Source organism: Benincasa hispida, chromosome 11 (assembly GCF_027475165.1).
Source record: "Benincasa hispida cultivar pf3 chromosome 11, pf3_genome.v1.1, whole genome shotgun sequence".
NCBI lineage: Eukaryota > Viridiplantae > Streptophyta > Magnoliopsida > Cucurbitales > Cucurbitaceae > Benincasa > Benincasa hispida.
Window position 1 is genome coordinate 73061584 of NC_143488.1, and position 26432 is coordinate 73088015.

General features: G+C 34.7%; 1 protein-coding gene and 2 pseudogenes across 1 annotated transcript; all 3 read right to left on the reverse strand.

Annotated features, from left to right (window-relative positions):
- Positions 1-476: 476 nt before the first annotated feature.
- Positions 477-4378, reverse strand: LOC120090233 (receptor protein kinase TMK1-like). Its single transcript, XM_039047790.2, has 3 exons — positions 4045-4378; positions 1498-3952; positions 477-1295 (listed from the first exon to the last, which is right to left on the reverse strand). Exons 2-3 carry the CDS (start codon positions 3827-3829, stop codon positions 787-789), a joined length of 2841 nt encoding a protein of 946 aa, XP_038903718.1. The 5' UTR covers positions 3830-3952; positions 4045-4378; the 3' UTR covers positions 477-786.
- Positions 4037-10053, reverse strand: LOC150032876 (uncharacterized; annotated as a pseudogene).
- Positions 10054-10679: 626 nt separating this feature from the next.
- On the reverse strand, positions 10680-12692 carry LOC150032877 (uncharacterized; annotated as a pseudogene).
- Between the last annotated feature and the right edge of the window lie 13740 nt (positions 12693-26432).

A 26432-nucleotide genomic window follows, 5' to 3' on the forward strand; every position in this document is an offset into this window, starting at 1 on the left:
TTAGTAGAACCAATAATATTGACAATTTAGATAAGACATAGAGCGAGAATTTGAACATCTAACATTTTGGTCGTGGGTGTAGTTGGTTGGATTGTTTATAGTATCACATCATAATTTCAAAAACTAGGAATAAAATTTGTAGGACAGCAGTCAAAAGGAAGAATTTAACGAGTAATGGTAGACTAATAAAAATTTTTAAAAAATGAAAGAACAAACAAAACAAAATACATTTTCTGAAGGCTATAATCAAAATTTAAGGTCAATGACCAAAATAGAAAATAGAATATATAGAAGTTGAAGGGCAAAAAGAACCTAATATGATTTCATCTCAACGTAGCTGCTAGAATTCTGTCTCTGAGTTGCTGCAAGCTCCATACCAATATAACTTGTTTTTTCCTATCAAAACAATTCTGTCTTTGAACAACTTTTCCCTCTCTTACCCTCTGCCTCTTCTCCCCTTCTCAATCCAAGGAACAAACAGAAGTGTAAATTCATTTTCTGAACTCAAGATGCAAGAAGTTCAACAAGAGAACATTGTAACTTGCAAGTCTGTTGAACAAGGAATTTACAAGCACAAAGTGAAAAAGAAAGGGTAACTATCCAGTTTTAAGGACCATTGATATCTATCTACATCCACATTATCAAAAGAAAGACCATAACCTACATTTGAGATTTCTCTGGCATCAGAAATCTCCAAATTGTATCGAAACAGATTGAACACACAACCAGCTGTCCACCTACTAAAGAAAAGCATGAGGGAAAGAGAAGAGCATCAAGGTACCTCCTTCAACGACCATCGACCGAAGTGAATGAATCTGCAAACCCAGTTGGCCTTGATGGTATGCTACCCTTACTGTCTTGCAGATCGACATAACTGAAATCGCTCCCTTCGGATTCTTGCCAACCCTTCACCATTTGGTTAAGGGGTAGGCTATAGTCGATTCCAGAGTACTCCTCTGTGTCGTCGTCAATTGGCTTCCATTTCTCAACGAGTGGAGCAAGGACATTTACAGCATGACCCATATCAGGTCGTTGGGTAGGCTCCCTTGCAGTGCAATGTCCAGCTAATTCAGCAATTATGCAAATGCTTTCAGATATATCTTCTTTACAACCCAAGGCTGGATCCACAGCAGCCATCAGCTTCTCCTTGTTTGATTTTATATGCCAGAACCACGCAGCAAGATATTGACTTTCTTCAGATCTATCTTCATCGAGAGCCATTAGTCCAGTCAATAGCTCCATTAGCACAACACCGAAACTAAACACGTCGGCTTTGGTAGTAATTTTACCTGTCACTGTATCAATGAAACCATGAAAGTGGAAGTCAGATACGAAACTAACATAACAATGAGAAAAATGAGTTGCTTCAGGGTTTTATTACTAACAAATTCTTTATCCTTTAGTCTACTTTTTAAAAATATATACAAAAGCCATCCCAAATTCTATTGCTAATTGATTTTGATTTTGGATTTCATCCGTAAAAATTTAAAAGCTTACCAGCATATTCTGGCGCCAAGTAACCAAATGTCCCTGCAAGTCTGGTTACTACAGATCTTTCACCATCAGGTGCTAGCTTAACCAATCCAAAATCAGAAACTTTTGCTCTAAAATCGTCACCAAGTAAGATATTTGAAGATTTGAGATCCCGGTGGATGAAGCTCTGATGGGCTAAACTATGAAGATACTCCATCCCTCTAGCAACATCCAAGGCAATGTTTAACCTCCTCTTCCAAGAAAGAGGCTCGAGCTTAAAGCTTTTCCAATGAAACAGATGCTTGCTGAGAGCCCCTTCAGACATATACTCGTAAACGAGAAGTCTCTCATTTCCTGAAATTGAATATCCTAACAGCGATACCAAATGACGATGCCGTACCTTCGAAAGAACTGCAATTTCAGATTGGAACTCATCCAATGCTTTGCTGCTAATTACACCTGACTCCATTCTTTTGACTGCTATTTTTGTTCCATCATCTAATTCTCCCCTATAAACTACTCCGAATCCGCCACGACCGAGCTCATTCTCTGAAGAAAAATTATTTGTCACGTTTCGTAGAACTTGTACAGATATGACTAGATTTCCAGTTTCAATGACATGAGAATCACCAACTCCACTGTCGTTTCTGCTTCCCAAACCGCTTCCCGAGGCGGTAGATGTAGTATTATTTGTGTTATTGGCAACAACAATCTTAACCAAATTGTTGGGATCAGATGGATCTCTTGGATGAATGACCAGAGAACTTGGAGCCTGGCCATTGCGTTTCCCCTTCTTACACAAATATATACACAGAGGAATAGCAACAAAAGCAACAACTACCACACTTACAACAGGAACTACAGTAGAAACTATTATAGATGCCTTGGAACGAGTAGGTGTTTGTCCTATCCCATTACCAGAATTAGAACCCGGTTCTGTATTTGGAGAAGACTGGCTATCAGAAGGAGGTGAACCTCCAATTCCCGACGATGGGGATTGCTTACCAGCTAACAATGGGTTGCCACCAGTAGCAAGCTTCACAGTGCCACTGAATTGTGGCACAGGAGGGGAGATGTTATTCCCACTTACATCCAACAAAGTAAGAGACTTTAAACCAGTCCAATTTGATGGAATCGAACCACTCAAATTGTTGTTCTGAAGTCGAATCTCAGCAAGAGAAACTAAATTTGCAAGTGATGGACTCAAGGTCCCATTCAAATTGAACTTTGGTAAGTTAATGACAGAGACATCCCCAGATCTGCAGTTCAATCCCAGCCATGGGCCTTCACATGGATCATTCCCAGTCCAAGAAGAGACAAGCCTTAAAGGGTAACCCATGGCGCCGAGAAACTCGATCAGCGCCATGACTTGAGGGGCACAAGCAACCCCTTCCTCAGTTTGACAGAACTGGTTTGAAGAATAACTCACTTTTGATGCTTTAAACTTTGGGATTGGACCCATGAAATTGTTATTGTTCAAATCTAAACGACTTAAACTCATATCACCTAAACTCTTTGGAATCAAACCAACAAATTCATTACCATTCAGATTCAGATCCTGTAGAAGACTCAAATCCCCAATGTTATCTGGAATAGTCCCTGAGAAATGATTCCCATGGAGCCACAAACTATTCAACGAGGTCATCGTCGTCACCACATCAATAGAACCACTCATTCCATCTCCCACTTGATTATTCAACCAAAACCTCGTCAATATCATACCCTTAAAACTCGCCGGAATTCCACCGGTGAGTCTATTGTTAGAAAGCGACAACACAGATAAAGAGGACATAGAGCCAAGAAAGTCCGGCAAGGGACCAACCAAATTACAACTCATACAAGTAAGATTCATCAACTGAGCTGAATTGCTCAGCGCCGGTGGAAACATCCACCCAGAACTACCATTGAAATTATTCCCATCGAGAGCAAGAACTTCTAAACTATCGAGGCCCGTGAAAAAATCAGCCGGAATCGAAGTGAAATTGTTGTAATCAAGGAACGCGTACTGGAGATTCTTCAGGCCACTGAACGATGGCAAGGGACCGGAGAATTGATTCTTCTGAAGACCGATGTTCCAGAGCATAGAAAGCTGATTGAAATTCTGTGGCAAAGGGCCCTTCAGTCCAAAACCTTGGACCTGAATTTGGGAAACCCTCGAACCATGGCAGAACACATAGGGCCATTTGTTGCCACATGGGTCGTTATCTTTGGGCGGCCATTTTAAGAGCTCTGGATTTTCCAACCCTTTTCTAAAGTCATTGAGAACAGCAAGATCATTGGGGTCGGTAGCGCCAAACCCCACAGAAATCACAGCAAGAAGGAGTGCTAGAACAAGCTCTGTTTTAACGTCTTCCATCGCAGATCTGTGAAGCAAAACCAAGCTCCCAAAAGGACCATCTGGGGCCGAAATGCTTACCAAGAACAACCTTCACAACGCCATTTCTAGCGGTTTCTCACGACACCCACATGAAATCGAGCACTGTAGAGCAAGAGAATGGCAGAATTTGGGTTAACACACAGCCCCAATTGAAAGAACTGTCCGGCGAAGTGAAAAGCAAAATGTTCAATTACCAGTTACAAAAACGGACAGCCAAATCGCTCTGTCTTCTAAACTGAATAACGGTGAAGAAATCAAGTTTGGGTGAAGGTCAGGGCGAGAAAGGCGGATCCGTAACGACAAAACTTTCAGGAAAAGATGGAAATGTGGGAAATTCAGATCGGAAACTGAAGAAAACAAAAAAAACAGAGAGAGAGAGAGGCCCCAAAGAGAGAAATTATTGGAGAGTGTGTCCCTTGTGAGGGAATTTATGCTAATAGCGTTAATGGTTTCTGGAAGTGAGGAATGCCACGCGCCTTCTTCCTCTTCCTTCTCATTCTTCCTCCGCTTCTCTCTCCATTTGTCCTTGACGTCATTTTGTGAAAACATAAGGCTACTTTTGTCTTTTCAATATTTGGCGCTAATCCGGCGCCATCCAAGGAATATGACGAAGATGAACGGAACTTTTCGACGGAAAGTTATAACATAAACGTGTCTATTTTAAATTTTCCATCATTACATTCTTTTTCTCCTTTTTGTAATTATAAGATAATTTTGGTCTTCTATATAGAAATAAAAATAAGTTATAAAAATTAATTTTGGTTTTCTTTTAATTAGATAGAGATTTTTTTTTTTTTTTTAAAAAAAAGATTAATTCTCTTGCCTCTTTTGCCATCTTTAACCCTCCTCATGAGTCATTAATAATAATTATTACTTTTATTAGTGTGCTTTTACTATATTTTATTATTTTACATCCTATAACTTATTTTTAAATTACAATTTTTTTTAGCACAATAAATGATATAGATAAATTTGTAATAGGTAGTACATATGTTAATTACAATTGGATATGAATTTTTTCCAATAATATTAAATTATAAATGAGAAAATAAAATTCAGACATACTATTTAAGTACTAAAAGGTTATCATTTATAATTAAAAGATGGTAAAAAGTGTGACTTAACTAATGAAAGTATTCTATTATTATCGACTAAAATGTCAAATGTTCCATTTCTCACCTAATTTATTATTAAATTATGGAGAAAAAGAACATTTGTAGAAAAAAAAAGTAAATATCAATTTATACATCTAAATTTTGAGAGTTTATGAATTTAACTTCTGAACTTTTGTAAGTGCATCAATTTACATTATCTTTCAGACTTTGTTCGACCAATATCGTGTGGAACTTATGGTTTGAATCAACTGAACTCCTAAATTTTCATTAGTCAATCAATTTAGATATTTTTTTTTATTATATTTACCTTAGAAAATCTTCTATGCATTGATTTTCAAACGTGTGTAGACTTCTTCAAATGTTGGTTTTATAAAATGAATGATTAGAATATATGCATGAACGATTTTCAAAGGAAACTCCGACTAAAAATCTAAATTAATCTATTTATGAAAGCTTAAGGTTTATTTAATACAATTATAAATTTCATACGAGACTTTTTCAAATGAAACGTAATGAAGGAGTGTAAATTGATATAATTACAAATGTTTAGGATTCAAATTAATACAATTATTAATTCACCTTTAAAGTTTAAAGGTATAAATTGATATTAAAAAAAATTATAAAAAAAATGTTGAGTACTTGAACAATGTTGAAGAAGTCCAAATGTTTTACAATTTTTACTATATATTTTTATTAGTACAACGAGATTCAAACCTCCCAATGTTAGAAAATGAGACCATGCCAATTATCATTAAACTAATTTCATTTTGATATGTATTGATTATTCATTTAAACATTTTTTAATTATGCTCATACGTTACATATGTTACAAATAATTACATTCGAAAAAGTGGCCTTAGTTCTAGATTTGATCAATATGGTATTTATTTAGTGTCTAAGTTTATGTTTGGAACACATTTTCAAGTGTTTAATTTAAAAAATAAGTCATTTTGGAAAAGAAAAATTGAAGTATTTGACATGTATTTTCAACAATTTTTGTAAAAAATGTTTAAATAAAAATGATTTTTTTAAAAAAATATTTTTTTCTCAAGTGAACCCAATCGGACATAACCTTAAAAAAGGTAAATTTTAATCTCATATGCATGTGAAACAATTTTGTCTGTTAATTCAATCAAAATATAAGTACAACTAAAAGTCAAATTTTTGTTTCGTTATAGGTCTAGACTATATTCACATTCTGTTCTAACAGAAAAAATATAAAGTAAAAACAAAAAGGATCCACATACTGTAATTAACGGTTTACTTTATTAATTGGGTCGAAAAGCAATTCAATAGAAATATCAGTCGTGAATATTAAATAATTACAATTTCATATATATTAATGTATATTGAAAATAAATAACTACGAGTGTAATTCTTTTAAATGACAAAATTGATAGGTAATTATTTTAAATGATAAAATTGATGGATATATTTTTAAATATAGTAAAATATCATTGTCTATAAAAATATCACTCTATCAGTGATAGACACTGATAGATGATAGTAGTCTTTTATTGTTTATCACTGATAGAGTGATATTTTGTTATATTTATAAATAGTTGACTCATTTTTGTATATTTGAAAACACCTCTAATAAATCATTTTAATTTGCTATTGATTAAAAATAAATGAAATACTTTTTTACACTTGATTTTTCTCTTTTACTTCAACATGTTGGGTGAGAGATCGAACAATCTTTTAGCTAAGTATACTTAATTTCATACATTAAATTTCTATTAAAGTGAGTTTAACTCAATTATAATTGACATATACTATCTTTTTTAGATTAAAAGTTTAAATCTCTCTACTCCATTTATTTGGTACAACAATGTGGAGATGAATGATCGAATGTCCAAATTACTAAATATAATTCATATACATTAAATAAAATGTCAACGAAATGAGTATAATCTAAATTGTCTATAAAAAAAAATCCTAAATAATTTAAGGTCAAAGTTTATAAAATAGCCCTTTTAACTTTGGGGTAGTTTTAATTATACTTTACATTTGGAAAATTTTTATTTTAATCCATAAACTTGGAAATTATTGGTAAAAAAAAACCATTAGAGTGTTTTCGTTAAAATGAAATAAATAAATTGACACAACATCAAACTATAGAAGTTGAAAAGTGTGTATGACACCATCTATAACTCAATTTCAGTTATGCAAAATATCAAAGTCGTTAACCATTCATTTCAACTCATTCTTGACATTATTTGCAATAACATTTACTGAATCAACTTTTACACATAATCTTCCATGTTAATTTGTATACGAATGATCATGTAAATAATGTCATGTTCAATTGGTTGGATGATGAAGCATTTATGGAAGTATTTATGGAAAATCAAAATCTACAATAAAATTAAACTGTTCATGTGAAAAGCTTTAACAAAATGCTTATCTACCAGATGTAGACTCATTGAAAAAGGTGTAGACTGGTTGGCTATTTGCCCTTGTTGCAAGCAAAATCTTGAATCAATATTGCACGCTCTTATCCTTTGTCCTAGGGCTAAGGTGTTGGGATGTATGCCCTAAAATCTCATAATTATATGTTATTTGAATCAATGGTTGATTAGTTTATATGCAATAACCCATTATACAAAGATCCAAGATTATCTTATGTGACCTAAACATATATGTGGAGATATACAGATGGATCATGTTTAAGTGATAATCTAAATGGTCTATAGTATACGGATAAGGTTAGGTGCGTTATCCTGGAAACACTACTAATACAACCTGCTTTGTAGTTATTATAATTGTTGCAAAGTGCTACAAATTATCTGATCTTCATCATTCATGTGGAGACATATGAGCAGAGGTATTCTAAACAAAGAGTATGTATAAGACTGGACCACGAAATGTTGAGTATCTCTTTATAGCGCCATTGCTAGAAGAGACTTACATTTCACCAGGATGACCATAGGTGACTTGACCTTAATCTTGAGTGAGTTGTGAACTCTTGCCTATGAGAGCGATCCTTTGATCTGCATGGATGAGAATGACCAGATTCATCGACTCATTATGGTTACCATTTTGGAGATTCGTCTGATTGAGGAGTTGGGAACATAGCTACACAAGAAGGAATTTACTCCTTCCCTATTATAAGGGTAAGTAGATAAACTGCTAATTTAAGGGCTAATTCTGGAGCTTGAACAATGAGGCACCTCACCCTCTCCTGACCCTAAAGAGATTTAGTCATAGTTGTGAAGGGAATCAAATTCTCATGGAAGCGTGAGATTGCCTTTATTAAATCACGAACTTTTCACATTTTCCTCTTCGTCTTCTCACGAACGGTTTTTCAACGAACAAGAAGCACCACCGCAAGTGAAACCTTGTTATTCTCTAAGAATCCAAGGATAAAAGAGTGGCCTCTATAACTTTGGAGGAGAAAGAATAATAAAGAATGGTTGAGATGAAAAAATTTGAGAGAAAATCTAGATTGGAAGCTAGGTTTTTTCACAATGAATTTCATCCCCTAAATTGGCCATAAAGGGATATTTATATGGAGAAGGGTTTTAAACCGACATTAAAGGCCTTCAGTAACACCAATATTGCGACCTTCAATGTCGGTTGCAACCGACATCAAAGACCTTCAATGTCGATTGCAACCGACATTGAAAGTCTTAATATTGAAAGTCTTGCAACCGACATTGAAGGTCTCAACTGACTTTAAAGCCTGTTTTCTTTAATTCTTAACCGACATTAAAGCCCGAATCTATCTGTTTCTTCTTTAAATTTCGTTGCCGAATCAATTTTTTTGGTCAAATAAGTTGAAAATGACATTATATGTCTCGTGTTGGGTCAGGAAATGTCCGTCATTGTTTTATATTAAATAGTATAAAAAAAATTGCATGGCGAGCCCGTCAATATTTGTCTTCCACCTATGAATTTATCCACAAACAAGAATCAATATTTCCAATCCATTACATATACTCATCAATATTTGTTTTCCACCTATGAATTTATCTACAATACCATAACTAGACTTTGAAAAATTTTTGGCAGCATAACGATGCTACCACAACAAAACCAAAAATTTACCTTGAACCTGTTCAAAGAAACATATTCCTAAAAACATTTCACAACCACTTGTTCTCAACAGAACTATCAGAATTCCCAAAAAAATGAATATTCAAGAACATATACATCAATAAGAAAATTTTAATTAAATTTTGCATAATATATACTTACAATCCGATTGGCACATTCTCGAGTAACTTCATCAAAGTATTCATTATTCTTTCCTTTTCTTGCTTCTTTCCATAAAGTCACCCGATAAGAAAGGTCATTCGATAGGTTCTACATGAACATACATATTTAATTAGCATAAACATATTAGAATAAAATATTTAATTTAAGTCGAATAACTCACTAATTCTTGGGCAAGATTCGCATAGCCCTTCCGAGAAATGTGGTGATTATATACACATTTCACACGTCTTTCTTTTTTAACACGACTGATTTTCTGTACAACAAATCTAGTTGAAGTTACCTATCAAAACAATGATAATGTTGACATGTAATTTATTGTGAATGACTTACCTCCCATTCTTCACTCAATCGTTCATTGACGAACGATGTCCAATGATCTTGCTCTATATGAGAATATTGTTGCGGTGGAAATTGCAAGACCGAGGTTCATCCTTAAATGGAAGTATGAACTTTTGAGTCAACGTTGTCTTGAAAGTCTAAAACTTCCTAGATGCAGACATTAGTATACACTGTTTGAACTTAGAGTCCACATTGAACGACATCTACACAATGAAAAAAATAGTTAAACAATAAACTAATAAACTACTATGCACATGAATTAAAAGTTTAGAAAACATACCTCTACACAATCAAAAAGTTTGTCTTTTAAATGGTTTGGAACTTTTTTCCAAGAATCATACGTTGAATTTATTGTCGAACACAAACTCCTATATAACTCTGCATCTTCTTTGCTTCAGATCCAACCGATTGTCCATGTTCATTATAATCGATGGTCAACCGTTGCCCAGATGTCCTTATTTGTGCCAACTCAGACATTGTAGTTGGGCCACGTGGTATACTTATTCTACTATGTTTTTGTGGGATCATATTTCTATCATCCTCGCTACTACTTGTTGAAGTTTCCATGTCAATCTGCACACAAAAAAAAAAAAAAAAAACATTACTCACACAAAAAACATATAATCTTAATATTTAAATACATATAACCATAGTAAATGACATACCATGTTTAATACATTATTTATCAACCCATCGACCTCACAGTCATGTCTAATGTATGTGGATGTTGTATCATCAATCTCAGTAAATGTATCAACATTGGGCATTCTTTGCATACCTCCATAACCACACTCTTGTAGCATATCTCCTATTTCATCTTCATAAAAATCATCCTCAATTGTTCGTTGTGGAGATGTTAAAACAATTGACCAACCCGAATTTTCGGGGTCTTTTACATAGAACACTTGTTTTGCTTGAGAGGCTAAAATAAATGGGTCTGATTTATGTCCAATACGATTGAGGTCCACAATAGGTAAAGTTAAACTCGTCTGTTTTGACTCCAGTTCTATTCTCAACCCAATTACATTTGAATAAAATAAATGATAATCTATGATAGTCAAGCTCCTGTATTTCTTGTATTACACCATAAAAGGTCATATCTGACATGACGGGCCTTTTATCCTTAGCACTAGAGACTTGCATTGTGGTAGCCGTTATACTAACTCCACTATTTTGAACCCTCCTAACATCATCGTGATTCTATGTGTGATAGTAGTAACCATTGACCACATAACAGAATATTTTGCCACAGTTGGACAAGGTCCATTAGCTATCCATCTCAAAGAAGGCGATATGGAATTTTTGGGTACTTCGAGAGCTAGTGCAACCTACGATATATTTCATAATATTTTAGTAGTTAACATTTAATTATACATCAAATAGTAGGTCTCTAGAGATTATCCGTGTGGACAACCACCGACTGAATGTACGATTATGCTCTTCTTGAAGCCACTTTCTACTTTTATTTTTACCAGAATTGAGCTTAGACAAAATATCCATATGTTGCCTATTATAAATGACAAAGTTAGTAGATTATTGAATAATCAAGTAACCTAAAACAAGAATAAGATGAAGATCTACATACTCGACGTAAGGAAGCACATCATTTACATTTTGAAGGACATAAAGATGAGCTTGATCCAACTCATCCTTACTCGATCTGATAAAAGAAGCAGTGACAATGCTCTATCAATGTTTGAATTCGCTTTCTTTGTTGATGAGTTTAGCCCAATAGAATTAACACCAGATATGAATTCAGAACAAAACTCTATAGTTTCTTCAACAATATAATTTTCTCCAACACATCCTTCTGGTCGATTTCTATTTCGTACATAAGTTTTCAACACTTTCATGTATCGTTCAAAAGGATACATCCACCTCAAATAAACAGGTCCACAAAACTCAAATTCTCTTATGAGATGCACTACAAGGTGTACCATTATTGTGAAGAATGATGGAGGAAAATACTTCTCTAAGAGGCATAGAGTGACAACGATATCCTTTTGCATACCCTTTAATTGAGATGAATCGATCGCCTTGCAACATATAGCATTAAAGAAGAAGCATAGGCGAGTAATTGCAAGTCTTACATGTTTGGTTAAAATATCACGAATGGCTATCGGTAATAATTGTTGCATAAGAACGTGATGGTCATGCGACTTAAGTCCGTAAAGTTTCAAATCTGTGAGCGACACTAAACTTTGAATGTTCGATGAATAGCCTTCAGGTACTTTAATTTCTGATAGTACCTTACAAAAGCTCAATTTCTCAGCTCATGTTAATGTATAACATGCAGGAGGTAAAAAGAATTTTTTCTCTCCTACTTGAGGGGCTAACTCTGATCTAATGTCCAATTCCACCAAATCTAATCGAATATTTATTCCATTTTTTTTTTTACCAGGAATATCAAGCAATGTGCCAATAAGATTTGCACATACATTCTTTTCAATGTGCATCACGTCTAAACAATGTCGCACGTCAAGATACTTCTAATATTCTAACTCGAAAAGAATAGATTTTTTCTTCCAATAAGTTGAAGTGTTATCTCCACTGTTCTTTTCTTTGATACTTTTCTTATCAAATGAATATTGATACTTACTTGTTTCTGCAAGAATTTCTTCCCCATTCAATGGTTCTGGACCAAATTCTAATTCTTGTGTGCCATTAAAAGCTTTCTTTTGTTTCCTATATGGATGATGGCGGGGTAGAAACTTGCGATGCCCGAGATATGCCATCCTCTTCCCTTTTGGTAAATAAGTGGATGAAGTATTCTCTCCACAAATTGGACATGCATGATATCCTTTAACCGTACAACCACACAAGTTACCATACGCAAGAAAATCATTAATGGTCCATAATAAAATGGCTTTAAGCATGAAACGTTGTTCTTCATATGCATCGTAACATTCTACCCCATCTTTCCAAAGTTTTTTCAAGTCATCTACTAACGGAGCTAAATAAACATCTATGTAATTTCTCGGTTTAGGACCAGATATTAGTGCAGTCAACATCAAAAAATTTCGCTTCATGCACAACCATGGAGGTAGATTATACGTCACTAACATCACTGGCCAACAACTATATCTATTACCCAGATCTCCATGTGGATTTACCCCATCTGTCAAAAGAGCAAGACGAAGATTTCTAGATTCTGACCCAAACTCTGGCCACAAATTTTTCAAATTTAGAAGTTGGAATTATCTCCATGTGGATTTACTTCATTCCACAAATTTATACGCCACTAACATCACTGGCCAACAACTATATCTATTACCCAGATCTCCATGTGGATTTACTTCATTCCAAGAGTACCCAACATCTTTTTTGCTTCATAAGTAGAAGTTGGATTTTCATTAGGACTAGGTAATATGTCATGAATTAATTCTAACAACTCAGTGAAACTCTGATCGCTCCATCCAAATTTAGCTTTTAAATTATATAACTTTACCAATGTAGATATTTTGGAAAAAGTTTTACAATTTGGGTACAATGGTTTCTTTGCATCATCTAATAATTTTTCAAAATTATCGGATTTTCCACTAAAATAGTTATTGTATGCAGCCTCAAACATTCCAATTGTGTCATCAACATCAACATCATCCTCATCAGCTTCGTCTCTTTTACTAGTAGACACATTTTCATTGTTCATCTTAAGCGGTAATGATTCACCATGAAAAATCTATGTCTGATAACTTTGATCTATACCATTAAAAAATAAGTGTTCTCTTATTTTGTTCACATCTAGAGTCTTTGCATTAGCACACTTCAAACATGGACAACTCATAACATTCGGTATATTTGAATGTTGTAAACCATTTTTAATAAACACCTCGACCCTTAAACCATACTCGGCTGACATTCTATTCATTTTCATCCATGACTTATCCATGATTATAAAATATGCAACTTAATCTACAAAAAAATAAAATAAAATAACAATAACAAGGGAAAATTTAAAAGCATAAAATTATGATTGAAAAATATGCAACTTCAACAAATTTAGAACAATTAGACTTTTAAGATAAGCATCTTATAAATATTACCTTGCCCTTGTTATTAATGTTGTTATGAAGTCCTTTTTGTATTGGGTGCACCTTCTCCACTTGTCAACCTTCTTAAAACACGTCCAAAATCACAATATCACAATAAACCGTGTCCTTAGAGTTAAACTCTTTCTATAAATACTTCAAGAAAAGCTAACAATGAATACAAAACAACGATAACTAGCATGAGAAGCAACATGATGTAGCCCCCAAACATCACAATGTATTAGTTCAAAAACATAAGCAACAACATGTTTATTTGATGCAAAATACAAATGCTTTTGGTCTAGCCAGTGGGCATACATCACAAATAGTTGGCAAATATGAAACATTGTCCAAAACATACCATCCATGAGATAAGCTAGCTTTGCCAATTGTGGTCAAAGACGACTTGTCCTAAAGAACACAATCGTTACCATCAAATTTAATAGTAATAGTAATTGTTGTGTTAATGCACTGAAGAAGCTGAGATTGAAAGCAAAAGCGAGAATATACAAAACATCAGTCAAGACAATATATGTAATAAGACAAACATCCCCAACAAAATCCACATGATGTGAGAACCATTAGGCAAAGAAACAGAAACCCCAACAAAATCCACCTGAGATTGAAACCACCAGACGGAGACCGATTCAGAAACAGTCAAATAGATTCAACAAAATCCAACAAGATCCATTCAACATTCATATCCATTCAGAAACAGTCAAACAAAATCAACAAAATCCAACAAGATCTGAATGCAAACAAGAAAAAAACAAAAATAATAAAGCTGAAATTTCTTTTTGAAAAAAAAGAATGGTAACTTTCAGGTGGTGCGAAATGCAATCAAGAGGGCAAACGAAATGCAATCAGAAAATTATGGGATGCAATTAGTTTGTGAGCAGAAATTTGATAGAGGATATACCTGCGATGGAGAAGTTTGGATGACGACGACAGAGGATATACCTATGTTTATAAACGTTGTTTATAAACATAATCAAATGACAAAGGAAGACAACCCCACCTGAAGGAAAACGAAAATGTTGTTCAAATATACCTGCGATGGAGAAGCTTGGATGATGAGCTCGTTTCTAATGACCGCCCGATGAAGACAACCCCACCTGAAGGAAAACAGCCGACCAACAGCTACTGAGAGAGAAAATTTTAGGGCACTACGAGGGAGCTTCGACGGCTTCGACGGCGTTGCAGTACGTTTGGTAAAGTGAGAGAGCTGAGAGATGAAAGTTAGGGCACGCGCGAGAGGGAAATCAAAATTTAATTTTGATAAATTTTTTTTAAAAATAAAATAAAATAAATAATGGGAGGCCTTCAATGTCGGTTTTAAATTGACATTGTAGGCCATCTTCAATGTCGTTTACAACCGATATTGAAGATCCATTTTTTTCAACCGACATAATACATCCAATAATGTTATTTTCAACGGACATTGAAGCCCGAATTTCTTCTAGTGATTACCTTTCAAACACGTAATTCACTTGTCTAAGGAAGAGGAACAATATCTTGAGACATATCAAGAAGTTGAGGAAATGAGACGTATTCGCTATACCTCAGTTGTGGGCAACTTAATGTACGTTATGCTATACACTAGGCTAGATATTTATTATGCAGTGGGAATAGTTAGTAGGTACTAGTCCAATCTAGGGTTAGACCACTGGACTGTGATTAAGAATATCCTCAAGGATGTACGAGGGACTACAAGCTGGTGTATGGAGTTAAGGATTTGATCCTGACAGGATACACCAAATCTGATTTCCAAATTGACAAGGATTCTAGGAAATTTACGTCAGGATCAATGTTTACCCTGAATGGGGGAGTTGCAGTATGGCGTAGCATCAAACAAGGATGTATTGTAGATTTCACTATGGAAGCTAAATATGTAACTGCTTGTGAAGCAACAAAGGAAGCAGTTTGACTCAGGAAGTTCCTAAGCGATTTGGAAGTGGTTCCAAATATGGACTTGCTCATCACCTTATACTATGATAACAATGAGGCAATAGCCAACTTAAAGAACCTCGCAATCACAAACGAGGAAAGCATATTGAAAGGAAGTATCACTTGATACGGGAGATTGTGCACCGAGCAGATGTGATCGTCACAAAGATTGCCTCAAAGCACAACATTGCTGATCCATTTACGAAGGCTTTCTCGGCTAAAGTGTTCGAGGTTCATCTAAAGAATCTAGATCTACGAGACATGTACATTATATAATCTAGGACAAGTGGGAGATGTGTAATGGGTAGATGGATGCCCTAGTTTATTGTATTTATTTACCATAATATCACATTTTTTATTATGATATTATGTACAACCCACTGACTAGAGTTTTAATTCAAGTGGGAGTTTGTTGGGTTTTATGCCCTAAAACTCGTAGAGAGTAAATGTTATTAATTGACCATCATAAATAAAGAGTTATAGTGTTAATTCAATAAATGTTTATGTTGTTTTCTATTTTTTTTAATAACCTAAAATCCGATAAACTAACATCTAAGACTACCTTATGAGTCTTGAACTATATGTGGAGACATACATGGATCAATGTTCAAGATATAGCCTAAAGGGTCTATAGTTTAGAGATAAGGTTGGGTATCTTATCTTAGTAATACTATGAATACAACCCACTTTTTATTTAATACAAACGCAATGATCTGACGCATTTGTATAGGTGACATGTGAGTTGGGATATCCTATGAAATGAGTTTGTATAAGATTGGGCCATGAAATAATAACCACTAGATGTAACACTGTTGACTAGTTAGGTATCTATTTCACTAGGATGACCTAGGCAACTTAGTCTTAATCCTGAGTATATTATGAATTTCTGTTCATGAGGGATTGTCCTTTGGTTTGTACGGTGAGAGTGGCCAGTTCGCTGACTCAATAAGCCTATCATTTTGGGGACAAGAATGAGTGGAGAGCTGGGAACATAATAATACAAGACGGAACTCACTCATTCTCGTCTTCAGGGTAAATAGATGAGTTTTTCCTTAAGTGGTGTCTCTAGAAATTGAACAAAGAGCCCTACCCTCTCATTGGCTCGAGAGGGGTTTCTGTTTATTGGTTGAATCATAAACAGGTTGTTCATTAGAGAAGCACTGGTATTTAAGGAGTCAAAGGTAACCCAAGGGTAAAACAAAAATTTGACCTAGTTGGAGTTACGAACATTCATGAAGGAATAACTTTTTGTTATTGGTCTATATTCGTGGACATAGAAATATATCTATAGTGAGAAGAGTGCAGTTGTAGGTCTTTAGTGGAGTGTACCCATAGTTAACAAATATTGATTAACTTAGTTAATGTGTTTAGCCAATTAATCTCATATCGTTGGAGTCTATGATCTACAGGTCCACCAGGTCCCCTTGTTAGCTAATTAAAGGATATTAAAGAGGAATGATTTAAATTGTTCAAATCAATTTGAGAAAATTGTATATTAATATGATTAACATATAATTTATTATAGATGTGATCTACAATTCAAATTAAGTTGGAAAGAAACATTTGAATAAGATTCAAATAATTAATTCAAGTGAATTAGATTCATAAAGAATTAATTAATAAATAAAGAGATGTTGCATATAGACATACTATGTTTATGATAAATAAATATATATACGTTAAATTGGATTTAATGTATAAATAGTTATTTAATTAATGTGATAATTAATTAAATAAGTGTTATTTAATTCATTGTGCACAAGAAAAAATTGGAAAAAGACTTGGAGAAAGGGGTTGACCCTTCTCTATATAAAGTCTTCCTTGTGGCCTTTTTGAAAAAAGGATTCATTGTGCAAAATTTTCCCTAAGCCACAAAAAGAAATCCTCTCTACTCTCCTAAAGGTTTTTCCTCCCCACCCTCTTCCAATAGTTGGATACCACCTATCTTTCTATTGGAATCCTTGAGAATAACAAGTCATGTGATCGTCTTCAAGATTGTTCGAGGAGACGTTTGTGTTCAAGATTGTTGGAGTCGCTCGTTGGAATATTGAGAGGATCATTCTAAGAGCTTGGGAATCTACAAATGTGAGAATGGCTCTTTCCTTTCTCTAAAGCATGCTATTTCACATGTTTATTCTACACATATTCTGTTTTTGTACACTAATTTTGTTTATATAAAAATCAATTTGCAGAATGTAAGGCGTTCGCATGTTTCAGTTGGGGATTCGAATCCCATCAGTTATATATTTACTGATCACAAGAATTTGAAATGTATTTTTGAACAAAAAGAGTTAAACTTGAGACAAAGAAGGTGGTTAGAGTTGATTAAAGATTATGATTGTATTATTGAGCACCAGCCAGGGAAGGCGAATGTGGTAGCTGATGCATTGAGTAGGAAGTCGAGACATCCTAAAGCCATCCCTAGTTAAGTTAAGGGTATGTTTTTGCAGGAATTGAAAAGTGCTGATGTCGTTTTGTTAGTTTGCCAAGTAGGGAGTTTGATAGCGCACTTCCAGGTAAAACCTACTCTGGTGGATGATATTCTCAAAGAGCAACCAGAAGATCCCAATCTACAGAAATTAACAGAGGAAGTAAGTAAGAAGCAAAGGTCAGATTATGAATTGAGATCAGACAGAGTGGTCAGACAGCGCAAAATTTTTGGACTAGTATGCCAAAAAGTTAAACCGGAACATCAGAGGCCTGCAGGATTGCTTAACCTACTTCCAGCGTCGGAGTGAAAATGGGAACATGTCATGATGGATTTCTTATTTGGATTACCTAAAACCCCGAGTGGTTATGATGGTATACGGGTGATTGTTGATAGGTTCATGAAAACAACTAAGTTCTTGTCAGTTAAAGTTACTTTTACGCTAGATAGTCTAGCTAAGCTATATGTGGATAGAATAGTGAGCCAATATGGAGCTTCTATGTTGATTGTATCAAATAGAGATATGAGGTTCACCTTGAAGTTTAAGCCCAGTTTGCAGAAGGCTCTTGGCACAAAATTACATTTCAGTACAAGGTTCCATCCACAAACAGATGGACAATTAGAGCGAACAATTTAGACGTTGGAAAACATGTTGAGAGCATGTGTATTGCAGTTTAAAGGCAGTTGGGATACATAGTTTCCATTAGTAGAGTTCACCTATAATAACAGTTATCGTTCCAGTATTGGAACGGCTCCGTATGAGGCATTGTACAGAAGACTGTGTAAAACTCCAATTTGTTGGAATGAAGTTGGCAAAAGGAAATTAGTGGGGCTGGAGTTAGTGTAGATGACCTCAAATAATGTAAAGTTGAGAAGAGAAAATTTGGGAATAACTTGAGACAGATAGAAGAATTATGCGGATAAAAGAAGAAGAGAACTAGAGTTTAAGATTGGTGATTGAGTGATTTTGAGATTATCTCCCTTGAAGAGAATACTTAGATTTGGCAGGAAGGGTAAGCTGAGCCTAAGGTATATAGGACCCTACGAAATAGTTGAAGGGGTCGGGTCAGCAGCTTACAAACTAGCTTTACCTGCAGAGTTATCAAGGATGCATGATGTTTTCCATGTATCATTACTGAGGAAATATGTACGGACCCTTTGCATATTTTGCAAACTCAACCATTACAATTGAAAGAAGATTTGTCATATGAAGAAGAGCCAATACAGATTCTTGACAGGAAAGAGCAGGTACTGAGAAATAATACAATACCATTAGTAAAGATATTATGGAGGAACCACGAGGTGAAAGAGGCGACATGGGAGACCTAGGAGCAAATGAGTAGCAGATATCCCACTTATTCGTATGCTGAAGCTAGAGGCAAATTTTGAGGACGAATTTTTCTAAGAGGAAGGTAAATTGTAAACCCTAGAACTCATTTTACTAAGTATTCATAGTTATTGTGTGATGCTTATGTTGGTTAACTTAATTGCATGCCATGTTGTTAGTAGTGTAAAAGCATAGAGGGGTTTGAGAGGAGGAAATTTCTCTAAGTATAGGGAAGGCTACTCTCGGATAGTGAAGGAGCCATTTGCACTTAGTGAGATTTAGTGAGGTGAAGGCAATAAGGAAGTTAAACATGGAGTTAGGCTTAAGAATGAAGGAAATACCTTAAGAAAGGTACTTGAGGCTCTCGGGTGAATTGGAAGTTTTAACACTTGATAGAAAATAGGAGAGTTTGTTATGGAGATCTTGCCACGCTATGCGCCCAGGGATTCAAGGGAGGAATTAGCTAACTATAGCACGAAGCATTCATTGATGGCCCATATAGAGGTTAGTTGTGCCTAACGAAGGAAGACACAAAGAGGTTAGTGAAGGCCAAGGTAAGCGGCATGCGAACAGCCAAGCTTGCCTAGATAAGCGCATGAAGGGCGCTAAAGTGATGCTAAGGAGGTTAGTTGGCATGAGCCAAGGCAAAGGCTAGGCAACAATAAGGAGTGCTTTGGCCAGAAGGCTTAAAAGTTAGGGCATGTGGCTACCCAAGGGATATGCGTTGGTGCACGAGGCACTGAGGCGTGCTTTAGAGGTTACTTGAGGCGTTGACGAGCGGCAGGCCTAGACACAGGTGCCTAAGACAAGGCAAGTTTATGGTCTAAAGAGAAGGCTTGAGTGGACGCGAGCTTAAGAGTTAAGTAAGGCAAGCCTATACGATGAAGTGAAGCTTAAGCATCTAGCTTAATCACCCGGTTTGTGGGCTAAGTGGCATGATTAGGGCGTTAAGCACAAATTAGTGGCCTAGGTGTGATCCTGATAAGCCATCTAATCATGCAACCCATAGTATAAAAGGGAGTTTGAAAGGAAGAGCTCGGTTTGTGCAATCCACTCGTGCCAAAAGGAAAGAATTGTTGCTAAATTAAAGCTTGATCTGTTTGAAGAGGATCCTAGGCTGCTAAGAGGAAATTCACACAGTTTGAAGTTGAAAATTGAAGAAAATCCACAAGTGTTCAAGGCTCTCGGATTTCTCGGGTAGGTTGGGAAGATTGAAGGATTCCGAGTTCATCAAGAGGAATCAGAGGCTAAAATTCTAAATTGAGATAGCTAAAATGTTTAGGAACAAATTCTTAGAAGGAAATTTTGTGAGATAATATCTAAAATTTATGTTGGAAATCGAATCTGGAATTTTGGTAGGATGAACAAGCAGGTAACTGCAACCTAAGGATAAGTAAACAGTTGGCCGGATTGAGGTTGTGCATAGGTGAGCATACGCGCATTGGTGAGGGTATGCACTGGTGTAGGCAGATGTGGACTAAAGTGTGCGCGCAGAGTGAACGTGAGACAATGCACAATGGTTGAGGCAAGCGGAGGGGTTTCGATAGCAAGTACTCAAAGCATAGGCAAGGACGACAGGTCCTGGGGCCTAGTAAGCACCCGTGTGTGCGTTACCACCCACCAACCTAGTTGCAAGGCATTTTGGTTAAATGTTGGTGATTCTTTGAGCTAGGCTAGGCGATGGTGAGTTGCGAGGAATTTCTAAGTGTAATGTTAAGCTTGAATGTTCAAATTAAGCCCAAAAGGGAGCTCATAGTATTAACCTAAGGTACCCATTATTATAGAACAAATGCAAATAGAAGAAACTTATAAGCTGTTGGGGAAAGGCATAAGACAGTGAGTGATTAGATTTCATTAAGTTGAACTTGAATTGATTTCCATTAAGTTGTTTTTCAATTCATGCTTAGTTAAAAGTTGAGATGTGGTCGTATAGTAAGTGGGCGCATGGCCCTTTTCTTTTACAGCTTTAAAGTTAGGTAAAATAAAGCATGCCTTTAATGAGTTTTACCATGAGTTGCAAAGTATTCTTTTCCTAGTTTTTAAAATCAAGCATTAAGCCTATACGTGGTGAACCCTTAAAAGGATTTATAAAGCATATTTAAGTTAATGTTTGAAAATGTGTGTCAACTAGCATTCCCTGAGTTAAGCTATTCCTTAATGATCTTATTGCTTATGATGTGCTCTATGTTTGAAATACGGGATTTTACCTGAAAAGTTTTACAATTATTTATTGAGGAAATCCGATACTGAAGGTATGGGTATTTGGATCCCCTAATACCTAAGGGATGACGGTATCCAGGGCATATAAGCAGCCTTTGGGGCTTGACCACGTGCACATAGGTTCTATATGATCCGCACTGATTGTATTGAGATTACTCTACATCAACTAAGAAATTCAACGTTGAGCGATCGAACAAAAGGACTATCTCTCAACCAAGGCTAGAGGATGATGGTTTTTCAAAAGAATAAGGTGTTATATGAGTTTTCAAGATTCCTAAAGGCAATTTCAAAGATTTTATGTTCCTAATACTTTAATGATTGCATAACCCTAAATTTAATAAGCTTATGTTTTAAGTACGAGCATGCTTTCGTATCATGTTTACTTAATAGTAGATTTCAAAAGTCACTCACTTAGTGTTTAGCTCACCCTTTCTAATGTTTTCATTTTTCCCAAGTAGCGGTCAACACCCAGAAGCCTAACTGATCTGCCAATCTACCACACAAGTATCAAGGTCCCTAAAGGATCCATAATAGAAGGAGCTTAGGTGGTTAAGCCTATTTTGTTTTAAACTTTCATGTACATATTATGGGCTAAGGGTATAAAGGAACGGTGAATTTCGTAGTGGAAACGGGATCGTTCCCAATTTTTAATATTACACAGAATACAAAAATTTACAGAACATAAAGATTATGCATCAACATAAAAAAACAACATGCCTTAGAAGAGGGGAAAGGGTTAAGAAGAATGTGACTTACCCTTGAAGAAACCAATTTTTTGACGAAATCCCTCCTCGATCTGTCATGAACGAAAAGAATCACGAACACCTAATGATGACACCACCAAGCGGAGCCTTTTGTATTCTCTTTTGAGTAGAGAATCCTCAAGAGTGCGTGAGCTCTGAGATTTTGGAAGAGAGAGAGATTTGAGAGAGGAAATTTTTCTTTTTGCATGGAGATCTTTCTTGAGATCACACAGAGAGAGCCTTTGTAACAAATCTTCTGTGTAGAAGATGATCACGTCAAAACTGCTCCACTTCCAACATTAGTCTGAGAGAGAATTAAGGGGAGAGAAGTTATTTCCCTCATTTTAATTTTAAAACTTAAAATTAAATTAAAAATAATTTAATTTAAATATATATATATATATATATATATATAAACTAATTTATTATATATATATAACACATAACCTATAGTTTTTATATTGTATCAAATACAATAGCTTTTAATTCTCTCATTAATACATGATATTTAATATAAATCACAATTATACTAAACATAAGTATATGAATCTCATCCATATAATTAGTATTTGAATCATATTCAAATATTTATTTCCTTTCAAATAAACTTTATATTATAATATATCAAATACATTATATTAATTATATCACATATATAATCAATTTAATTATATCACATATAATTAATTCCCTCAATTAATTTGAACAATTCAAATTAATCCAAAATCAATTCTCATTAATCCTTATTGAGCTACCGAGGGGACTTTATGGACCTGCAGATTGAAGCTCCAATGGTACTTGAATAATTAATTAAACTTCTTTAATTAAATTATTGAAGTTTAATTAAATTATTCAACACTTTAATTAAATTATTCAACATCCATTAATTTTCGGTCACTTCACTAAAGACCGATCGCTGTACTCTTTGCACTACTGATATATTTTTGTGTCCATTGGATATAACCAGTGAACAGTACGATGACCATTCACAAATTGCTCGTAAGTATAGCTAGGCCAGAATTACCGTTTTGCCCCTGTAGTTACATCTAACTCTTTAAATACCACTGATCCCTCTAATGAACAATAACTCATAGTCTAACTATGACCAAACCCCTTTCGGGCCAAGAGAGGGCATGATCCCACATTGTCCAAGCCCCAAAATCAGTCCTTAAAAGAGCAATCTATTTACTTACCCAAATGTTGAGGAAGGAGTGAATTCCATCTTGTGTAGTTGTGTTCCCAACTCCCTAATCAGACGAATCCCCAAAATGGTAGGTTTATTGAGTTGGCGATCTGGCCACTCTCACCCATACAAATCAAATGATCACCTTCATAGGCAGGAGTTCACAACTCACTCAGGATTCAGGTCATGTCACCTATGGCATCCTGGTGAAATGTAAGTCTCTATCATCAACAGTGTTATATAATGAGACTAATCATTTCGTGGTCCAGTCTTATACAAACCCCTTTGTATAGAATACCCTCGCTCACATGTCTCCACATGAATGACCAGGATCAGATCATTTGTAGAACTTTACAACAATTGTAACATCTACAAAACGGGTCGTATTCGTAGTGTCACAAGGATAAGGTATCCAGCCTTATCCATCTACTACAGACCATTTAGGTTATCACTTAAACGTGATCCACTTGTATGTCTTTACATACATGTTTAAGCTACAGAAGATAATCTTGGATGCTAGTTTAATGACTTGTGGGTTAATGCTACTAAATGTCAAATAAAATATCGCATATTTTATTAAATAAATAAAATTGTTTGTACATTACAATTACAAACTACAGGACTCATAAGATTTAGGACAACAACCCTAATATGGTAGACTTGAGATGGGGACCCACTATTTTATAACTTGTATGTAAACCATTTTGATATGTATATATATAACATGTGCATTTGAGTTGGCTGCGTGTTGTTGTGGGGAGTGTTAGATGAATGTATGCTTATAAATTGTTTATCATGTGCACAAAGCTTTGGATTACAGGTTTTTGAAGTTGAGATGGGCAGTGGATGTCATAAAAGGGTTGACATCTGCTATATTCACATCTCCTTCTAGGTTAAGAAGGTAATCTAGGAGGGGGTGTGACAACATGGATTTTTCAAATTAAATACAGATGGAGCTTGGTGTCCTTCAACCTCTTTGTCTAGCTTTGGAGCCATTATTCGTAACTCTAAAGGTACCATTGTTGCAGCCTTTGATTGCAACCTGAATCTTCTTCAAAGCCTGTTGCAAGCAGAACTAGCAACTATCTCCTTTAGTCTCTCAAATGCAATTTCACTTGGCTACAAAAACCTAATCATAATCAAACTCCTTTTTAGCATTCAAAGTCGTTCAATCAAATTCCTCACTTAGAAACGAGATCGGAGTATGGTCGGAAGAAATTCAAGCTTCACTTGGCAAACTTTCCTCTTATGTTTAAACTTTAACCCATATCCTCCATTCTTGTAATACAATAGCTCATTCTCTTACTATATTTGCTACTCATTCTTCTCTGCCTTTTTTATGGCTTGATTTTTTCCCTTTGGCTCTACTCATTAACCAAAGAGGATCTTTGTAATTCTGCTTCTTTTGCCTTCCATTAATAATATCTCTTTTGCTTAAAAAAATTAATTATAAAAAATAATATCATGCATACGTTTCAATTTCTACACATAGTTGAGCCCATTTTTCTATTCACCCTTTTACTGAAAAGTCTCAAAAACACTTTCTGGATTAATTTCAAATGCAACTTTCAAAATTTAACATATTTCAGAATTTATCAGCACTTTGTTTGATTTAATTATAATTCAAATATGCAACTTTTAAGGAAATGCTTATACTAGTTGAATTGTATTTGGATTTGCAAATATAAATGCTAAAAATATTATTAAAATTTTGTTGTCAAAGAATGTGATTAAAATCCTACTAGATAAAATTGAAGGGACAAAAAAAAAAAAAAAGCAAATTGCATCTGAAAAAAATTATACTTTTTAGTTTTTACAATCTCAAAAGAATTGTTCTCATCTTTTGATGAAAGACCAATATACTTTACTTTTCAAAAAAAGATATATCCTTTTTAAAATTTCCAGGACAAAGGAGTCGTAGAATTGACCGCATGCGATAACTACCCCCTTAAAAATAAATAATAGAAAAAGAAAAGGATATTGCACTCAGTGGCATTTCCGTAAATTCATCCCGGGACGCAAGACGTGACCACAACTTACGAGAAAATCACGGGACTGTCTCGTTGAATTTTAACCGATGACGACACGTCCACGTCACTCCGGCAACCGGCGGCTTTTTTTCTTACATTTTGACCCCAATTTCTTTTTTCAATTTACCCATAAAACCCTATTATTTTGATTTATTTCGGCTAAATTTCAAATTTAATTCTTCCACAACTTTGCATGTAATAAATACTTTAAATATTTACCCCAAAAAAACATAATTCAATGACATTAGATATGTAATATCAATATTGAGCTTAAAAGTTTGATTTTCCTTTTTTTAAAAAAAAAAAAATCAAATCTATCCGAAATCAGATGACTTTTTAAGTGTAGTATAATTCTAATTTTTCATTTACATGTTTAACAAATTTGTTTAAATAATTCAAATAGGCCTATGATTTGTTATACACGAAAATAGAGATGTATTAAACGTAACATTTTAGAAAAATATATAAAAAAAACAAAATTTTCTTTGAGGAGAATATAAAAAACAAAAACAATATAATATTTATTTAAATATCATTGTCTAAAGCCTAATCACGAACCCATATCATTCGTTAGCTTCAATTATTATTTAGTATTATTATTTGGAGGACTTCTTTTATTCTCTGACACGTGGCACATGGAGTTTTATTGAGATACTTCTCCTTTTATTTGCTTATACAATTATTATTTTTTATGTCTACTTAAAAAATTATTTAAATAAAAGACATTGAATGAATATGAAAATGAATTATTTGAGATGGGTGAAATTACTAATTTACTTTTATCCCATTTTGGTATTTGATATGAGCATTTAAATTTTAAGTAGCAGAAATGGAAAATATATCTAATAATGTTAATTTCAACTGTTCATGTTTAATGACAATCTTATCCTAATGTTTTTTTTAATTCAATGATATTAATTCTTGATGAAGCATGTATTTAATGGAATGCAAACTTGGTATAGAGTGGATGTGAATTGAGGTGTACAGCTATCTCAGTATTA